This window comes from Pseudonaja textilis, chromosome 3, assembly GCF_049901715.1.
Source record: "Pseudonaja textilis isolate UNSWEBS1 chromosome 3, rPseTex1.2, whole genome shotgun sequence".
NCBI classification, from domain to species: domain Eukaryota; kingdom Metazoa; phylum Chordata; class Lepidosauria; order Squamata; family Elapidae; genus Pseudonaja; species Pseudonaja textilis.
In genome coordinates, this window is record NC_141992.1 from 165,154,569 (window position 1) to 165,173,608 (window position 19,040).

The following is a 19,040-nucleotide window of genomic DNA, read 5'->3' on the forward strand; positions in this document are numbered from 1 at the left end:
CAGTGGGAACGCTCTCTACTAATGTGTTCTTACAGTCTTAAGATCTTTCTTCAAGATATGGAGATACTGTATGACCAATCTGAGAGCAGAAACAGGCATTTAAGAGCAATTTGTAACACGTCTTGGAGAATTTCTATACATGTCCAGTAATTTTCATTCTTAAATATCCAAGAAACAGTATTTCTAAAGAACAATGAAGGGTCACAAAAATTAAATGCTCTGTTTATTAAAAACAGAAACCAAAAAGAAAGAAAAATTAATGTTTCAGATTCTACCCTTCACCATGGTGGTGGTATGTTCTCTCCATAATGAAAAGCCGGTATTAAAAAAAAACAGCAAGAATAAAATTATCCTATACGTAGTTACAGTATTTTACTACGAGCTTAGTAGCATTTCATTTGAACAGAAATGCATAGAATTGTGTTGTTTGCATGACTGTTTGTCCCTGTGTTCTGTCCTGATGAGAAAATACTTCTTACAAAGAACCATATTTTGCTTCAGCAGTTCAGTTCACCTGGGAAATTAATATAATGGCTCTATAATATAGACAGCAACTTGCTTCAGTTGGCTCAGCAATATATAAAATGCACAACTGTCTGCCAATATCTGGAGGTTTTAGTGATATTCTTTATGTAAAATTTCATTTAACATGCACCGTCCACATTTGAAGGGCTCTGCATTCAGATCTATATCTAGAAATTAAATCAATCTTTGCATTTCATGTGACCATTTTTCTTACTATTAGATAAGATGTATAGCAGTTCTTTTTTTCTTCTGCTGGAGATGATACAAATGATTCCTCCAAAGAGGAAACATCCCATTGTTACATAAGATTTAATAGACTAGTCCAAAATATTTCAAGATTACAACACTGTTCTCACCAAAATGTCTTGTTCCAGCTTTATCAGAATGGGACCAGCTTAGAAATAATAGAAGAATTTAATCTTGGTACATTTAGAATAGTCAGTTTCAAGGTCAGATTTCTGCCATTAAATCAGAACAACTATTCTTACATCAAGACACTTCCAGCAAGGACAGAATAGGGCATTTTGAGGTTGAAACGCTCCATATTCTCAGTTTCTGCTAACAATAAAAAGAGCAGCATAATTTTATTCATGGTCAAAGTAGCTTAAATTTTGCTTTCCTGAAAAAAATATCTGTTCTTTTTATTTTTATGAGTAACCAGTGTACATTCACAATGTAACTGAACCTACAAAAAATCCTCCTCTGCCAATTCAAACATCATCTTATGAATTCTGAACTTCATGCTTCAAAAATCCTTATAAGAATAGAAGGATGCCAGTTCATTATATTACACTTTTATTTTACAGTTTTTCAAAATCTGTTTTACATATACATTAACTGGGACAGCTGCAATACTGACCAAAAAAAGCATACCTACAAACCAAATACACATTTTAATATTTACTATAGAATCACTAATATTCAAAAAGATGTGTCATGTAGTAAAGAAGGTGTGCGGCAATGCAAAATGTAGAGAAAAGATGTTAAAATGAAAAGTAAACATTGCATCCATGGTTACACAGCAGAGATCTTTGCAAACACATTTGGTATTGTAACATTCTAGACAGCAATATGCTTTGTAATACATATTGATTATAATACATGCCTTAGAAAGCCTGTATTCTGTGTGTGTAAACTTTAACCAAATAAACTAGATATAATAAAACAGAAAATAATCTGAAAGTAAGTTCTTCATCTTAAAAGGACACTGCATTCAGGTGCATTTTAAATTATTTTTGGAATATTCCTTTTCTCTTGCACATTATTTTCATTTATATAAGAATTTCATGATGCTACTTAATTGCTGCGATTGTGCAAGAAATATACAGTCTTCCAAAGGATAAAACTTTGCCTCAAAAAAAAAAAAGTCTGTATCTTAACAACTGTAGCACAAAATGATTTGCAAAGGACTTAATTTTGAACAGCACTGCAATTTCTCAGCTATACTCCTGTGGTGCAAAGTAGCAGTTGTTCTAACAAACTGAGAAAAATCTCAGCCAAAATTTCAATAATCTAATTGCTGTTCTCAACATCTTGCCCACTGAAACAGCACCTGTTTTATCATTATTGGGAACTAAAAGACAAGATCCAAGCACTTTAGAACTTCTTTAATGAGCTACGATACAAGATGATGCTCTCAGAGTATGGGGTTTTAACAGACTAGCTACAATGCACTTTTAGGGATTCTTCATATTTTCAAAGACGTCCCTCAACCTTAGCTATCAGGCACTAGTTTTGCCCTGCTCCTGGCTCTGACATGACATAAACCATCATACAGCTCCAAATATCAGCCCTATTGACACAGGACAGCAGCTTCTTTAAAAGGCAATAGGAATAATATATGGTTTTCATCAAGCCAAAATGTTTAAAATGTAGGGGCACAATGGCATATTCAACATCCTGTTTCTTATCCCTTTTCCATAATCTTAAATTTTCAGCTCTCACTCAAAGTTTGTTTTCTATTCAGTCACCACACTTCCTACTACAGACAAAGTATCATGGCAACAAATTGAAGTTTGTGAAAAGTAATGACCTACATTCCAATCAATAATTTCTTGTCATACTTGGAAAGTCACAGCCTTTGTCAGAAGCATTTTTACAGATTATTTATAATGTATTTCTGTCTTAACTTCTTTTTACTAAAACATTCGTATTGAAAGTGGTTATGGACTGACAATTTAAAAAAAAAACAAATCCCCAAGTTTAAAGTTCAAGTCAAATACAAATAGATCATGACACACTGGCTCTGAAAAAAGGTGAACAAATCTGTCTTTTTTCCTTCTAGAGCCATCTAATTGAAATATATAATCTGAAATAAGGCTAAAAAGAAAAGAAAAAAGGCATTTCATTTTTTAAAATCAGAGTTAACAATTTCTTTGCACGTATGTCCTGACATTTGTGTTGAGCGGGCTCTGCATCTATTTATCATGAATGTTAACGTAAAGCTTCATAAATTCAAAAATGTTTGGTTGATCATGGACCCACATTAAAAAGTGAGGCAACAAAACATAAAGGGGGGAGAGAGGGAATGAACAAACGTTGATTTGAGGCTTCCATCTTCTGATTGCTCAAAAGGCCAAAATGTTCAATAAAATGTAAAACACAGTATATATTTTGTGTAGTCTAAAAAATTGTTACGATAACTTATTGCAAATTGCACTCGGCAGTTCGCCAAAATAATGGAAAAACTACCCCCTGTTGGTTGGCACAGTCCTTTAGCCTTGATTCAAAGTCACCAATAGAAAGATCTGGAAAGAAAATTTGCAGCTGTGCTCAGCCAACTGGCTGCCCCTTCTGGGTGTGACCCAACACGGGACACGGCTTTGTCTTGTTCCTTTGAAGGACTTTCATCTTCTGGCAAGTATTCAGGGAGGTCAGTATTTTGCTCCACTTCTACTGGAGTATCTTGGAAAGGAACCAACATCTGCCAAAAAGGGAACATGGTATTAACACGCATCATGGAACATCACATCTTATTTTACAAATTTTGCTTTTGCTTTTCAGCTAGGCTACATTTATTTCTGCAATTGCTTTTGGGTAATGTAATTTTTATTAGCAGAAAGGATAAAAATGACTTTTTAAAGGTGTTTTTTTTTAAAAAAAAAACACATATCATTTTTTCCTCTTCAGGCTCATGAGTTCTACCAGGCTATCCAAACATAGATGGCATAGAAAATTCCACATCTAAAGCTTTTCTTATCCACACATACCATTACATGATTATTCAGATATTGGTGCTCAAAGCAGCTTGAGAAATTTATCGGCGGAGAATCTCATGTATATGTGATGGATATTATTATATTGGATGAAAAAAATTACTGCTGTTTTCTTAGTGCCAACTCTTTTAACAATATACTTTTATTGGGTGGGCAGTTCTCTCACCTCTTCTCCACTTTCACTTTTTACAACTTGCTGGGCTTTCATAACTTTGGTTGATGCTATTGCTGTGGCCAGTGCCTGCACAAAAATGGAAAAGGAAACAATAAGAAGAGCAAGATTTTTTTTAAAAAAAAATCTGTACCTGAAGCTGAAAATAAGGAAAGCAAACCATGCTTACCTCTGCTTTTAAATCTGATCTGATTCTGACAACACATCTTTGAATTGCCATTTGAAACGTAAAGCTGATGACCCCTTTTATTTTAAGTAAGGCTTCTTCGCATAGGTTTCTCCGTGACTGGAAATTAAAGAGATGCATTAAATGGGTCAATACTAAGTAAATAACATGAAGTAAACACATAGGTGCATGTGATGCTATACAAGCAGAACAATATTTTTAAACAAAAATAAATAATTGTTTGCATTTGGCTGTAAGGGTATAAAAAGGTAACATTTCTGCTTACATTTTGTAAGCAAACTAGAGAGAAATCAACTGTGAATAATGATGGAAAGTGCTGAAAAGCAAAGCAGCTTTTCTTTGTTATGATCAGCTAAACAGTCTCTTGTGATTTAGTTCTGACTGACTGAAATCCTCGCTGATGAGCAGTTAGTTTTTAAGTTGGTATTTATCAGACATCTTGTATCCATACTGACTGAAAGCATCAAAGCAGCTGTTACATCCTTCAGCTTCCTTATCTGTGGCAGCTCATGAACATCACTGCACTACACAACTCAATTCTGATGTCAACTGACAATGTCTGCTTATCCAATCACAAGCTCATCTTATGCTTTAAGTAAATGACAGGGCCTCTTCTATGCAACAACACAACAGTAAGCTATGCTAATTTCAACTCTGAATTGCCCCAGCATGTTTTAATGCTTTTAGGGACTCCTGGAGAAGAAATGGCAAATTGAAAACAGCTCTGGTAAAAGCAGAGCTAATGCAGCAAATAGACTGGCTCTTTGTGAGTCCTTCCTTGTCCTTCAGATCACCCATAAGTGCTCTAGACAGTTGCTCTTTCCTGGCAGTTTAACAGATATGAAAGATGATAAAATAACCAGGTTGCTCAAACCATGCTTGGTATTTCAAATGGATACTGGCTCCGCATACTTCCTTTTCTAAACGCTTTCAGAAATTGTTTGTTAATTTTTTGGATTGACAAGGCTGAAAACAACGAATGAGTTTTCTTCAATATTTAGTGAAAAAAGTTTAACAGAAACATAAGGTATGTGTGTGTATGCATGCATGTATGTAGAATAAACAGAAAAAGTGTCAGTAGAATTTTAATTTTCAAAAGTTACAAACAGACTGATGGAACAGATGAATTGGAAGGAAGATTTTTAACATTATTATAAAAACCTTTCCAGTGATAAAATGCTTTTGTTTTGTTTTTGTTTTTAAGATAGGATGAGATTTTGAAGGTTGGACAATAGAGGGCACCAGAAGAACTAAAGATAGCAATTAAAGGAGAAGAACATATAAATTTGACTTACTAATACAGAATAAAATACTGTAAAATATTTTAACATTGGACATATTGAAGGATAATTTTGAACAATGGACCCAAAAGTTAATTTTAAAAGTACCTGCCTCTATAAATGTTATGGGAGAGGAACAGGTTTTTCCTGTCAGGATTGAGATTAATTTTAAAGTAGATTTAAAAATGACAGCCTACAAAAATGATAGGGAAATATAGTAATAGCACTTAACCTTATATACCACTTCATAGTGCTTTACAGCCTCTCTAAGCGATTTACAGAGTAAGCATATTGCCCCCAACAATCTGGGTCCTGGATAATTTTCCTATATTGGATTTATAAAAAAGTCTTGTTAAAACTTCTAACAATTTTGTAAGAAGGGAAGAAGAAAATAATAAAAAGAAATCAAATTGTAGGACATTATTTGAAGGGATTAAAGGTCAACTTTGTTAAAAGGACTATAAAGTTGATGTATCTGATCAAGGTTAAAACAGATAAGACGTTATCCCTGGTAACGAGACCTTAAGGACATTTTATTATCCAACTAAGGTAACATCATCAGTAACAGTGAGTTGGATAATGAAATGTCTGCAAGCAAATAATCAAGTTCAGAGCACAAAGGACTCCACAATATTTTCTTAGTTTTTAGAAACATTTAAGACATACCAATGGGCAAGCACATAAACAACCAAGTTAATTACCATAACAGGGACAAATTTAGGGGAACTAATTAGATCTGTTTTAATGAAAGAAGGTGAAAGAAAGCCAAAAGAGAAATGTTATTCTGGATTTGAATTGATTCTGGAAGTGTAGGCCTGAGTCCATATTGGGTCTGAGCAAATAGTTGATTTGAATATTCAGTCAAATCACTGAATCCCCTTAGAAAGTTGAATCATTAAATATGTGAGATGACTTTAAACCTATTAAAACAAATTGAATGCTTCCGCAAATGTGGAGAAACCTTTTTTTAATCATTTGTAATTGAAATCAATCTGTTTCAACCATTTGGATCAATTCAAATAATCAGATTTCGTCTCATTCATACTTCCCACATTGTATATGCTGATTGTCACTCAAATTATCACCCCACCGGCTTTATTAGTGAGGATGCATTATCTGTAAATCTGCTTCTCTTACAGGCTAACTTGTCCAAGATGTAAGGCAATGCAGCAAGGGGCACTGTGGATAACCTGTTCAAAAAGTTTTATATTTTTCTAGGCAGCCATAAAAAGCTAGACATGGCCCTCAGATGCTTTCTACAAGAATGGTGGATAAATTTATAGAACCTATTTGATGTTCTATAAAAACTCCACTGAATATCTGCTATCCAACAGTCAAAGAAATATCATACAATATAAAAAGACTGCAAGCAAAGCTGATTTTTTAAAAAACTTACATTTTTTTTGTATAAACCAAAATTATTCTTAATTTTAAAAAAATTTAAAGGAGAATTTTAAATAAAAAAGTGGCAAGAAAAATAATTGTTCTATTTTGTTGTTGTAGCTAACCCATACAGCAGTTGTAGTATTGATGAAATATTGCTGTCTCCCATCTTTTAGAAAACAATCACCACATCCAATGGCGGAGTTCGTAAAGAGCTCAAGATGTGACACCACTTAACTCCCCAAAATGAGTAACTTGTTTTCAAATAGGGCTCAATACATAAGAATGAAAGTTATCATATATGACACTAATTTTTAAAAGAGACCAGGAAGGATCAGGATAATATGTTAGTCAGCTTTATTTATTCCAGATAAATTGATAAAAACAGTCTTCAAGAATTTTGTGGGCCTAGGCAATCCTAGTAACTTTTTTAGATTATGTGATTTATAGTTTAATTTTCTATAATGATGTATTATAAACCACCAAGTTATTGGAAGTAGAATAATATATAAACACACATGTTTTATATAAATCTATTGGGGTAGGAGAAAATGGAAATCAGAACACGGACCTGAATAGAATATTCTGGAAGAACGTGTAGCCAGCTCAATGACAAGGTTGGCAGGCTGGTCAGCCTACTTTATTATTTTCCTATAGATTGCCATTGTAATAGCATATGCTCAGTTTCTTAGCCAAGTCTTTTACTTACTTCCAGGCCCTAAAGTGGCTGAACATAGATCAACAAGTTTATATATTCAGAGATATTTATGTGGTTAGTTTCTTGGGAAATGTAAAGTTATTTCTGAAATGTTCATTACAGTTACTTGAAATAAGTCACACCCAAGGGATTTGAAAACAGACTTAACACAGATTAAATATATTTACATTTAGTTATATATTACATCTACACATCGAATATATTTACAAAAAACAATAAATTCCAAAATGAATTTCTTACCGAATCATCAAGGCCGTCTATGTGTAAAACTACTGTTTTAGCACGTTTATTTGTACTTCCAAGAAAAAACTGAGCTTTTCGACGTCGAGAATTCATCTCATTCACATTGTCCATGTCAGACATATTGGAAGACTGAAGAATATCATAGATTTCTGAAGCTAATAGTTTTGTTTCCCCAGGTGTTGTGGTCCTAAAGCAAAGAAAAATCAGATTTATGTAGATGTATTATAGTTTTTTCTTAACCGAATTTCTTTTATAATTCTTCCAGAAAAGACACCTGTTTTTTTACTTCTACAACGTAAGCAGGACTATACATCCTAAGATTATTTTTTAATCTTGGTCCTTAATTTTACAAAACAATCACCCCTTACAAAAAGATTCCTTCCCTAAATACTTATTTATCATTACTTTGTTTTATTTATCATTACTTTTAATTTATTATAGATTTTCAGTTAAATGATTTATTGGCAGCTGAAGTCCAAACATATTAGTGGATGAGGCTGATAAACACCGAGCTAATTATTGTATCTCTGTAATAAAAAAAAAACATAATTTGTTGTAGTCATCTGACATTCTCCAGGGAATAGTAGTAATAGAAAAACCAGAGATGAATGGAAGGATGGGGACATGCAATATTCTGAACAAATGAAATTCAAGGAGAATAATAGTCTGGTAGCTGACATTGAATGAATGGGTGACAATCAGATGAGATAATTCAAAAAAGACATTGAACCATTCAGAGCCCCAACAGTGAATCAGAAATATGACTCTTTAAATAATATCTGCTTAGGGGAAAATATTTATTTAACACAGGGTTTAAACATAAGTGTATTTATATGTACATGTGGAAAGGAATAAATCTAAATCTATAAGCATGACTGACCTGATAGTCTGGGGTACTGAACATAAGGGAAAAGGATATGTAAGTTACTTGGAACAGAGTAGAAATTTTATACATTGCTCCCATCCAGAGTAGTGTCATATAACAAAACTTGAGAAAGTAGCGCTTAGCCTTGGAATAAAACAATCCAACCTTACTCGGATCTCCTTTCAGAAGGTATTATATTAAAGATAGGTGAGAAATTGCTCTTAGAAGGAAAATATGAACATTAATGAAAGATATTAACACAAAGATAGATGGTAGCTTTGAAATATGTATCTCTGTATAGTTTCTCTGTATATATGTACACACTGTTTGTCCAAAGCAACATCTAACAGATGTTTTGTAGTTTCAAAGATACTTTGGTAGAGAAACACAAAACTACAAGGGTAATGAATACATTTCAGCACACATACACCCCACAATATGGAGAAATAGAAATCCAATGTTGCTGAAAATGGGATTACAATATTTAGAGGCTATTTTAGTTTAATCAGAACAGAGCTCCTTTGGTACAATAATAATTTTAATTCTTTTCCATATTTCTGGAATGCACATTTGTGTAACAGTTATGAAAATATCAATTCCTAGAAAATTTCAGTTGGGGGATTGTAAGTATTTTATGAGGTTTATTACTGTTAATAACTTGATTATTTCCTTTTGTCAATCAATGTATTTTGTTACTAAGCAAATAAACATTGGCTGCATTATTTGTTTTGTTCCCGAATATGATTGTTTTAATTGCATAACAAAACCTGAACTATATCTTCAAAACATTATTTAGGCATTTTCCAATTAGGCACAGCAGATGGCATTGTTTCCTTTTCTTTAAGAAAATTAAAATTAAACTAAAGCCGTATTCCATATTGCACTATACAATGTGCATCCATTGTCTTTCTACCTTAATGATTAATGTATACAATGTTCACAATTTCAAAAAATTCCAGAAAGTCAAAAATCAAAGAATGTGCTACCTCGCCTTAGATTGCTTACCATTAATTGTACATAAACCAAGATACTTATTGTTTTACAAACTGTATTTTAAAAATCCAGTTTAGAACTGGGTTGATTCATGCTTGTATTTTTCTCACTATCATATGAGAAATTTGTATATGACCATCATGAAGAAAATCCAAAATCCAATTTATAGATTCAAAATAAGACTCATACTATCCATTGGCAGGGCCTCGTTGTCCTCTGTTGTGTTGAATAATAGCCACAATAGATAACGGATTTTATTCAATTATCATCAAGGAATTCTGGATTCATAGTACCATGCTGATATCCATATTGAAGGATATCATTCTCCCCTTGCTTCTGGCAATTTAAGATAATCAGTTTAAACTTTTCTAAAGGGAACTACAAGCAATTAAAACTGTATTAAATTAAAACTGATGGAAATGGTTAGATTTACAGAAGTGTGGGTAAGGGAAATACATACCTGCAAGGGATTCTTGTGCAATTAAATACATATTAATTTAGCTGATTGTTTTAGATAACTAATAAATTGGAAGAATCTGTGCTGGATTTAGTTCAATATATCCTGGCAAAAGTAGACTACTATGGAATAAAAAGTGCTTTTAGCTAAATAATTAGACTTTGGCTTTCATTAATTTGCCAATCTGCATTAAAAGTTCCTAGCTATCAAAATCCCCCTAAATTATAAAATACCAAAAAAAATAGACGTTGTAAAGATCCTCAGGATTATCAATCAAGCTATGAATGTTAACCTTCAGCTACTCATGGATCACTGAACTAATTAACATAAAATATAAAATAAGTTAAAACTGCACAAAATCTGCACTTTAGATGCATAGTTAGTTATTCATATATTAACTGCTGCTAGAATTGTATTGGCACAAAGCTGGAAGAGTGAAGAGATACCTACAGATGAAAATGTGATTAGGAAAATATTAAAATGTGCAGAAACTAAGTATTATATGTCATGAGATTTATTTTATCAATGGTTAAACAACAAAAATGGAAGTTAGAAAGAGGGAAACAAAATAAAGATGTTATATCAAAAGAGACAAGCAAATATTATGATTAATATGTTGAATATTGCTATTTTAATATTGTAGAATTAATATAAATGTAATGAATGTTGCAAATTTTGATTACTGTTCAACAAAGATATTTGTACCCAGACAACACACTGTTCAACTGAAGATGGAATTATATTAAAAAAATTAAATTAATTTTTAAAAAATCTGAATCTTTTAGCAACGTTTAGGACACTGTTGTCCTTCAGATGTTTTAGACTACAATCTCCCTTAAGATTGGCATTGCTGGGATTAGCTGATGAAACCTGCACTTGGGATACAGTAGCGGGACTAACTTTCTGTCTCTTAGGATCTTCATACAAATAGTTTTCAGGTTATCACCAGTCATTCATTATCTGTTCAAAGATACAGTGACATTGAATGAATGGTACTTATGACAGTTCCAGCCAGTGCACTGTACCTGCAGTCATATGATCACTGCTACCTTTAAAGCAGAATTTCATTGATCACATTGTATAGAATCAGCAAAAACAAATTACCTTTGTATTGCTGTGAATATGATTTTGAAAGCAATTTTAAAGGAAAACACAATCAAGTACATTTACCACAGAAAGCATACTATACTTACTTCTGTACAACAGTCTGTAAACTCAGCATCATTCCCAGTTCACTTTTCATCTTTTCTCTATTGGCCCGACATTCCGCCAAATAACGTAGAGCCTATTAGACACAAATGGATCAAAGAACCAACCACAACAAAAAACATTCTCTGCATTTTCTTTCGCATCTCTCAAAAATGCATTGTAGTAATTCAGAAGATTGGGAAATTAGTTATGCTTACAACATAAACCTAAAATACTGTTTATTTACTTAGTCATCCCATTTCTATATCACCCATCTCACCTGTTAGCATATATGTGCCAGGTAAATATCAAAAATAATGTTTCTCTCTCTATAAAATAAAAATGTATAATTTTGATGTGTTCAATTTCAAGTTTGGCTATTTCTACACTTGGGATTTTAATAATCTCGTGGACATTCCATCTAATTCATATGCAGTTAGAATATACAGTCTGTGTTTGGGAAACTGCATAGTAAAAAGTAATTGGGTTTTGATTTGCATATTAATTCTGGAAGCACAAATTAGATAAATGCAATAAAGAGTGAAATGAACAGGAATCAGAGTGTAGAGAAGAGGAGAAAGATTGTGAGAACTGGAGGTTAAATCTTATGAAGTTGGTTAAAAGTGCATGGCTAGGCTAAAGAAAAGAAAGCTAAGGGAAATGTGATAGCAGTCTTCCAAAAGTTGAAAGACTGTCACAATGGGTGGAAGCTTTGTTGACTGAAAGCCATTCAACAATGGAACTGTCTGCTTCTTGAAGTTGTGGGTGCTCCATCACTGGAGGCTTTCAAAAAAGATTGGAAAAAAAGATTGTCTAGAAAGGAGCCTTCCAACCTTTTGATTAACTTCAGACTTGATTTCTCCAACCATATCAATATACAAATTATAATCAGTTCCCTTACAAAACCAAATGATATATATGCAAAATACATTTAAACCAAAAACATTACTTTTAAATTCATCCACTGTTATCCACTCAGGCACTAAAAATCCTACTACAATTTTGCCAGGAAGGATTTTCAATGAGAGAGCAGAGAGGCAGCTCAGTGAGACAAGGAGCAGGGGGAATCCCAGGGAGGAGGAGGAGGCGGCCTTGGGAGACCCAGCACAAGACACAGATGAGCGGCTGTCCCGCTCAAGCACTAAAAATCCTGCTTGGATTTCATCAGGGAGGATTTTCAACTCCCAGACCAGAGAAACGTGTCCAAAACACCCCACAAAACTCACACACAACTTCATTGGGCCTCCCAAAGTTTCCTCCAATGAAAAGTTTCCCCGTGTTCCTTACTTGGGACTCTTGTCTGCTTGGCAACCCTTGATATCACTTAACAACTGCAACCCAGAGTTGCCTGGATTATGGTCATTGAGAAAAGCAGTCATAAGATGTCCTGCTTAACAACCATTTCACTCAACAACTGAGATTTCAGTCCCAATGCCGGTCATAATTAAAGGATTACCTATAGGCCATATACATTTCAAATTCTCAATACCCAGCCAGCCTTGAAACTAGATTTCAATAGATGCAAATCATGTCTGTAAATTTTTTGCTACCAGAGTAGTATTTTCAGTTAAGAATCTGCTTATAACAGCTGAAAAAAAATATGCTTCCAACCAGAAGAGAAGATCCTAAGGCAAATACTACACTTATTTTATCAACTAGTAATTTAATAAGAGTCAGTTTGGGATTAAAGCACAGAGCTAAAAATTGGGAGATCATGAGTTCTAGTCCTGCCTTAAGCATGAAGTCAGCTGAGTGATTTTGTACCAGTGCCTTTCTCTCAATCCTAAGAAAGAGAAAATGGCAAACCACTTCTAAAATATTGCCAAGAAAACTGCAGGGATTTCTCTAAAACAGTCACCAAGAATCAGCAATGACTTAAAGGCACACACACACACACACATACACACACACACACACACACACGTCATCTTACTGAATATAGTTAGACTTCTCTTCTTTTTCAATGCTAATTATAATTTTTTTCCTAGATTCTTAAAGCAATCACTGGAATTTGAAAATCCCAAGTAAGCAAAGAATTTGAAAAAGGATGGTGATTTTTTTTAATATAAAGAATGATCATTCAGAGAAATTAATGCATAAATAGAACTATATATCACCTCCTACATTTTTAACAAAAAAAATGAATTTGGTTAAGATGGCAATGTAAACTGTTTTAAATGAAGAGATTCTATTTGGTTTGTTTCTATTGGAATACTGCTTCTGATTATTTATGCTTGAAACAGAAAAATGAAAATTAGAATTTAAAGATTTAATAATATGCAATTATAAAACTGGCTTATAATAATAATAGGTAATGTAAAAAGTTGAAGTTGCAACTGTGTATTTTATTGTGTTGGATAGGGGTTGAAGGTCAAAACATTTTTCCTTCTTTTTTTAAAATCTTGTATATTTCCTCCCTCCCAACTTTTTTTTTTTTGCTTTATCTTTATTTTCATTACACTTTATGTTACAATAAACCTCAATAAAACATTTGGAAACAAAATTCCAAGAATGGAAGTAAGTTCGAACAAGTTATTGAAACTTCTGAAAATGCCAGTTTAATTTGTTGAAACTAGTTTCATGCTGACTTCTATTCTTCATGAACAGTATATCACTGTGATGGTGAACCTATGGCACGTGTGCCGGAAGTAGCATACAGAGCCACTTTTGCTGGCAAGCGAGGGGTCACTTGGAAGAGTCCCACCACACATGCGCCCGACAGCTGATCGTCAAGTATCTGGCACACACGCGTGGGGGTGCGGGGGACACGTGTGCGGGGATCACGCGTGCATGTGCAGAGACATGCGGCATGCATGAGGGGACGCACACATGCGCAGGGGGCATTGCCTTCTGGGTGCTGGCATGTGAGCACGGGAACTGAAAAAGGTTAGCCACCATTGGTATATCAAAAGAACATGATTAAACTGCATTGATTTGCTTCTGCCTTCAAGGATAATCAGGACTTAAATTTATGTTCAAAGAAATAACTAAAACATATATATATAAGCTAAAGCTGTCAGGAGCAAGCTCTTTCTCTAAAGACATTTTAAACTTTGACTGTTATTGAAAGAAATAACCAAACTCTATTAACACACACCATTTTGGTAGCTGTATCTGCCATTAATTAAGTACACCACGTTATATTTTAAATACTAATCTATATATTTAAAATAACATGGAATCCCTCCTCTTGTTCAGGGATTATTATAATTCTTGTTGAGAATAATTTACACACATATACACTCAGCATACTGTTTCTTTCTGGAATTAACAATATTACACGAAGTGCAGAAAAAGTGCTGTAGATTAAAAATAAATACTAAAATGTAATTCAGAAAATATTTTCTAATATGCGCCCTAGAGCTTTAGATTTTATGCTTGCAAGCTTCATTATATCATGCATCCGTATTTTTCAAGTGACAAAGTCTCTTCTTTTCCTAAGACACATGAAACCTACTTGTGGACCCCTCCATAGTGTAGTAGACAGATTCTGGTCAGAATTTCTGAACAGAGAAACATGTAATAAAATGAACAGATTGTAGGCAATTCCCAAAACATGTACCACAATGTGCCTCTATTCTGGCAAAATGTGAAGGCTAGCCATCACACAAGTCTAAAAATACCACAAAATTTCCTTGAATAAAATGAATGTCCTACAAACTTCCAAGCCAAGACAGAAGAAATGAAGTTCATATGATAATGAATTACTTTAGTTGCAAAATGCTGAGTAAATACAGGTTTCCAAGTGTTACTTTGCCTTCTAAAAATTTTTGTTGCTATAACTCCATAATATTAAGCAGATAAGAATTTGTTTTGCAGTTATCAGTATATCTATATTATAGGTAGATAAGCTCTAAACTATATTAAGCGTGCTATAATTTTTCCCATCATTTTCATTTCAGCAATCTTTCTATGTCTCAGTGGGTAAAGGGTTTAACTTCTCTACTCAGGATGTTTCAACAGATGCAGAGAACCCAAATTCAAGCAATTTTCCATATGTGTACTAGTTATTGATTATGAGTGTAATCATGGAAATGCATGATAACAAACGTGCATTTAGGTTCTTATGTTTTAGATTCCATAGCTACCCAAAATCCTTAATGCTACAAGATGAGCTATCCAATAATACTTACAAGTAATGCTGAATGGACAACTGGTGGGTTGGGATGATCCAAAAATAATATAAGGCCTGGTAGACATCCCTGGTCCTGGACAATTGCTCTTCTATTCAGAGGATCAGCTGCCAAATCTCTCAGCTGGTTTACTACGGTGAGTGCATCAGGCTCCACATTCATTGAGGTATTCATTTTTCCTTGTCATACATATGATTCTACTATAAAGAAATTTGTTATCAAAAACTATAGTGATATGAAGTAATTTCATAACTACTAAAGCAAAAATTCATTCTATGTTTTAATATAATTTGATATTTTTTTAGGAAAGAAGTACTCAATAGTTTCTTACTACAACTAAATTCACAGCTAAGTAACTTGCTCACACAAAATTTAGAAAGAAATTTCATTTAAAAATTTGCAGATGTCTAATGAATCCCTAGGGTCATGATGGTGAACCTTTTCCACATTGTGTGCCAAAAATGTGCATGCATGCACCACTCGCGTGTCTGCACCCATGATGCAATGTGCACATGACCCCCCCACCGTGCGCATGCACATGCAACCCCCCTGCACACCACATGCCTCTGCATATCTCCCACATGCGCATCTCCCTGTGCATGTGCGGCAGATACCCGAGAATCAGCTGGCTGGCAGGAGCGCATGCGCATGTCCAGTGGGGTTCTTCCAGGCAACCTCTCACATGCAGGCAGAAGTGGCACACACAGCATGCGTGCCATAGGTTCACCATCACGGCCCTAGAGTTTAAACAGTAATCCCACTGTGGGAAATAGGGCCTTCAAGAAACCCTGTGAAAGACTGCCATTTGAAGTCCTATGGATACTTAATTAGAAGTCTAGCAATTTCACTAGCACTTCCAAGCACACAATTAACAGCCTTCAGATAAAATGCCACTGCGAAGTCCAAACATAGGCACATTCACTCACAAATAGCCTGCAACTTAATTCTAGGAATACTTATTTCCAATTAGGACCCTGCAGCTTTTCTTTTGCTTTCATGCTTACAAGTCAGTGACTCGAGCCCTGGCAGTTGCCAGGCCTCGTCCTTGCACTTTCTTGCACTGCAACTCTTACACTGGGAGGCATCACATAATATAAATGAAATCACTACACGGGTTTTAAGGAAAGTAAATAGGATTGCAACCTCACGCATTAAAATACTTAATTACCCGAACTGTGTTTCCGTTTGAACGTAACAAGATTGCGCTGAGCTCTAATGCTAAACCTAACTAGCAGCCAACTGCCACCGAGTCTTAGGTGATTGCAAATCGTTAAGTCTTGGACAGGAGGATAATTTGGATCTCTAAAAGAACTGCAGGCATCGAATAAGTAGCAGCGTTCATAATCTGTCTTGGGTCCTTTCCCGTCCGCCTTCAATCCATTCCCACCTCCATTCCCCATCTCTTTCCTGCCCCCCAGCCCCATTCCCAGGTCCAGGGATCCCCCATTACCGCCCTCACTTTCATTGGACGCAGAAGGGGAGGCGCTTTGGTACTCCCGCCCTCACGGAGGAAGGACCACTCCAAATCACGTAACGGCTAATGGCGCTGCCGCCGCCTTCGCATACCCAGAGACTCTGGCAGAGGAGCCGCTTGGAACTTCCGGGCGCCCGGCGAAGGTCAGAAAGATGAACTGGAATCGCCGACCCGCCAAGGCAGCGTTCACCCAGTAAGGCGGGCGGGCGCCGCTCTCCGGCACAGCGGCAATCCCTGAGACGCGATTGGCTGCAACCGAAGGCGTCCTCTCTCCATTCGTGGCTCGCCTTATTATGAACACCCCCTCCGATTGGCTTATTCCGGGTCAAGGGTTCTGAGGCATTATGGGTTAGAATGAAATCAATTTTAGGAGGCATTTCAACAACTACAACTCCCAAGAAGCTCTGATTCATGGTTACCGTTTACTCTGTGCAGGCGGAATGAGTAAAACAGTTGTGCCTTGGGACGGACCTCGCACGTTTGTGTGCCCGTGGACTCCCGTAGTGAGACTTATTTGAAGGCGAGGGTCTTCATTTCCCCCGAGTTTAGTGGATCCTACTGGTTAACTGTTTTAGCCAAATAATCAAATATCGTATAGGATTGCGATCTTAGGATAAAAATGTATAATGCGCAGTATTCAATATACTTGAATTTTTGAAAAAGATTTTTCCTTTTAATCAAAAGCAACTCCTTATCTGATTTCAGAGAAACATCCATGCAAATTTGGTTGGTAGCTCTATAAATGCTTTGCCTTCTGCCTTCCCCCGCCTCCCCCCCCCCCCACAACCTAAAGAGCCCTGGGGATTCCTAAAGTTTTTATCTAAGTACTAACGGGGTGGCCATGTTTACCTGGAAGTAAATTGCATAGTTGGGTGAATACTTGTATTTAAATTGCAATTTAAATTTCCTTTTCTCAAGGTTGCTTTTCAATTGAAAATGACTCATGACTGATAAATTATAAGTGGTTACAAAAGGGTTACATTATGGCCTCATTTACACATAACTAAGTATATTGAATAAGTCCAGCCATTTATAAACTAGTTTTTATTATAAATCAGTTTGCTTAATGTACCAGCAAAACCCAATCACTTGATGCTTATTAAAAAACCATAGTGGATTTGTGTGATTGTTAAACCCATCTGGGTTTCTTGCATAGGCATATGTTAAATTTTTGCTATTGTAGATAGTAAGAATATGTAAGTGTATATTTGTAACTATACCTTTAATCAAATTCATTTGGTCTTTGGAAAAGGCATGGATGTGTTTAAGGCTGAAAAATAAGTAGATTAAGCTGTACAATTCAGGGCTGTCAAACTTACAGTTCATGGGCCAGATGCATCACAAGCAGGCCACGCCCACCCTAGCTCTGCAAAGGGAGAAAATGTGAAATGTCTTGTGATGGCAACATGACACCGCAAGTTTGACACTTGTGCTATACATAAACATCTAGTGTTGTTTGCAATAGCAGCAATTTTTTTTATTTGTGCATCAAAATCACAGAAAACAATCCTCTCACATAATTCAGTAAGACATGACTTCAAGATGCTAATCTTTGCTAACCTGGTGCTCTACAGATATAGCATTACATCCATCCTGACCCAAAATTTAGGGATTCCCAAGCAAAGAATTAAATATTAAACTTTCCAACATCCTTAACCTGTTAGTATGCTGCAGTTTGGGATTGAGGATGGTTATCACATCTGTAGTTCAGTGTTTTCATAGTTAGCCTTTCGTTTTCTATAGGTTGAACTACAGTTCTCATCAGACACAACTAATACCCCTAGTGGTCAGGAATTACAGTAATGAATTTGGACAGCTGTAGTTTTGCAATCCCAAATAATATTAAGACTTTTAAGTTTCAATAAGTTGGTTTTACTCTACATTAAACATTTTGCGTAGTACAACAAACTAGATCTGGAAAATAAAGGTATCTGAAAATAAATACGTTGAACGTGTTCTCTTTTTTTTAACGTTTCTCCACTAATACTTGAGAGGTCAATAGGCAATGATAGATGGACTCTATTAGAGTGGCAGTGAGATACAGTTGGAAGAGCTGAAGGGCCAACTTAGGGACAGATCATCAAGGAGAAATCTTGTGGCTGCTAAGAGTCCTTACCGATGTGATAGCATATCAGTCAATTAATAGGTAGTGCCAAAATATACCCCAGTACAGGACAAAGCAAAGTATCGCCTTTACGCAAACGTAT

The 19,040-nt window shown here is 35.2% G+C and overlaps 1 protein-coding gene across 6 annotated transcripts; it reads right to left on the reverse strand.

The window, feature by feature from the left end:
• Positions 1–1,303: 1,303 nt before the first annotated feature.
• Positions 1,304–17,145, reverse strand: ARMC1 (armadillo repeat containing 1). Of its 6 annotated transcripts, none has more exons than XM_026706142.2 (7): positions 16,926–17,145; positions 15,360–15,559; positions 11,232–11,323; positions 7,721–7,910; positions 4,082–4,198; positions 3,907–3,981; positions 1,304–3,448 (listed from the first exon to the last, which is right to left on the reverse strand). In XM_026706142.2, the coding sequence occupies exons 2-7, from the start codon at positions 15,531–15,533 to the stop codon at positions 3,257–3,259; spliced, it is 840 nt and encodes a 279-aa protein (XP_026561927.1). In that variant the 5' UTR covers positions 15,534–15,559; positions 16,926–17,145; the 3' UTR covers positions 1,304–3,256. The 6 variants fall into 6 exon arrangements, with proteins under 6 accessions (XP_026561927.1, XP_026561925.1, XP_026561929.1 ...); XM_026706140.2 differs by having other exon boundaries at positions 16,819–17,145; XM_026706144.2 differs by having other exon boundaries at positions 15,360–15,556; positions 16,926–17,141.
• Between the last annotated feature and the right edge of the window lie 1,895 nt (positions 17,146–19,040).

Excerpts from the sequence above, each read along its gene's own strand:
- ARMC1 (XM_026706142.2), bottom strand. The coding sequence starts at position 15,533 with ATGAATACCTCAATGAATGTGGAGCCTGATGCACTCACCGTAGTAAAC. Across the intron at positions 11,324-15,359 it reads TTGTCCATTCAGCATTACTT|GCTCTACGTTATTTGGCGGA; the intron begins GTAAGTATTATT and ends TGTGTCTAATAG. Across the intron at positions 3,449-3,906 it reads AAAGTGAAAGTGGAGAAGAG|ATGTTGGTTCCTTTCCAAGA; the intron begins GTGAGAGAACTG and ends CCTTTTTGGCAG.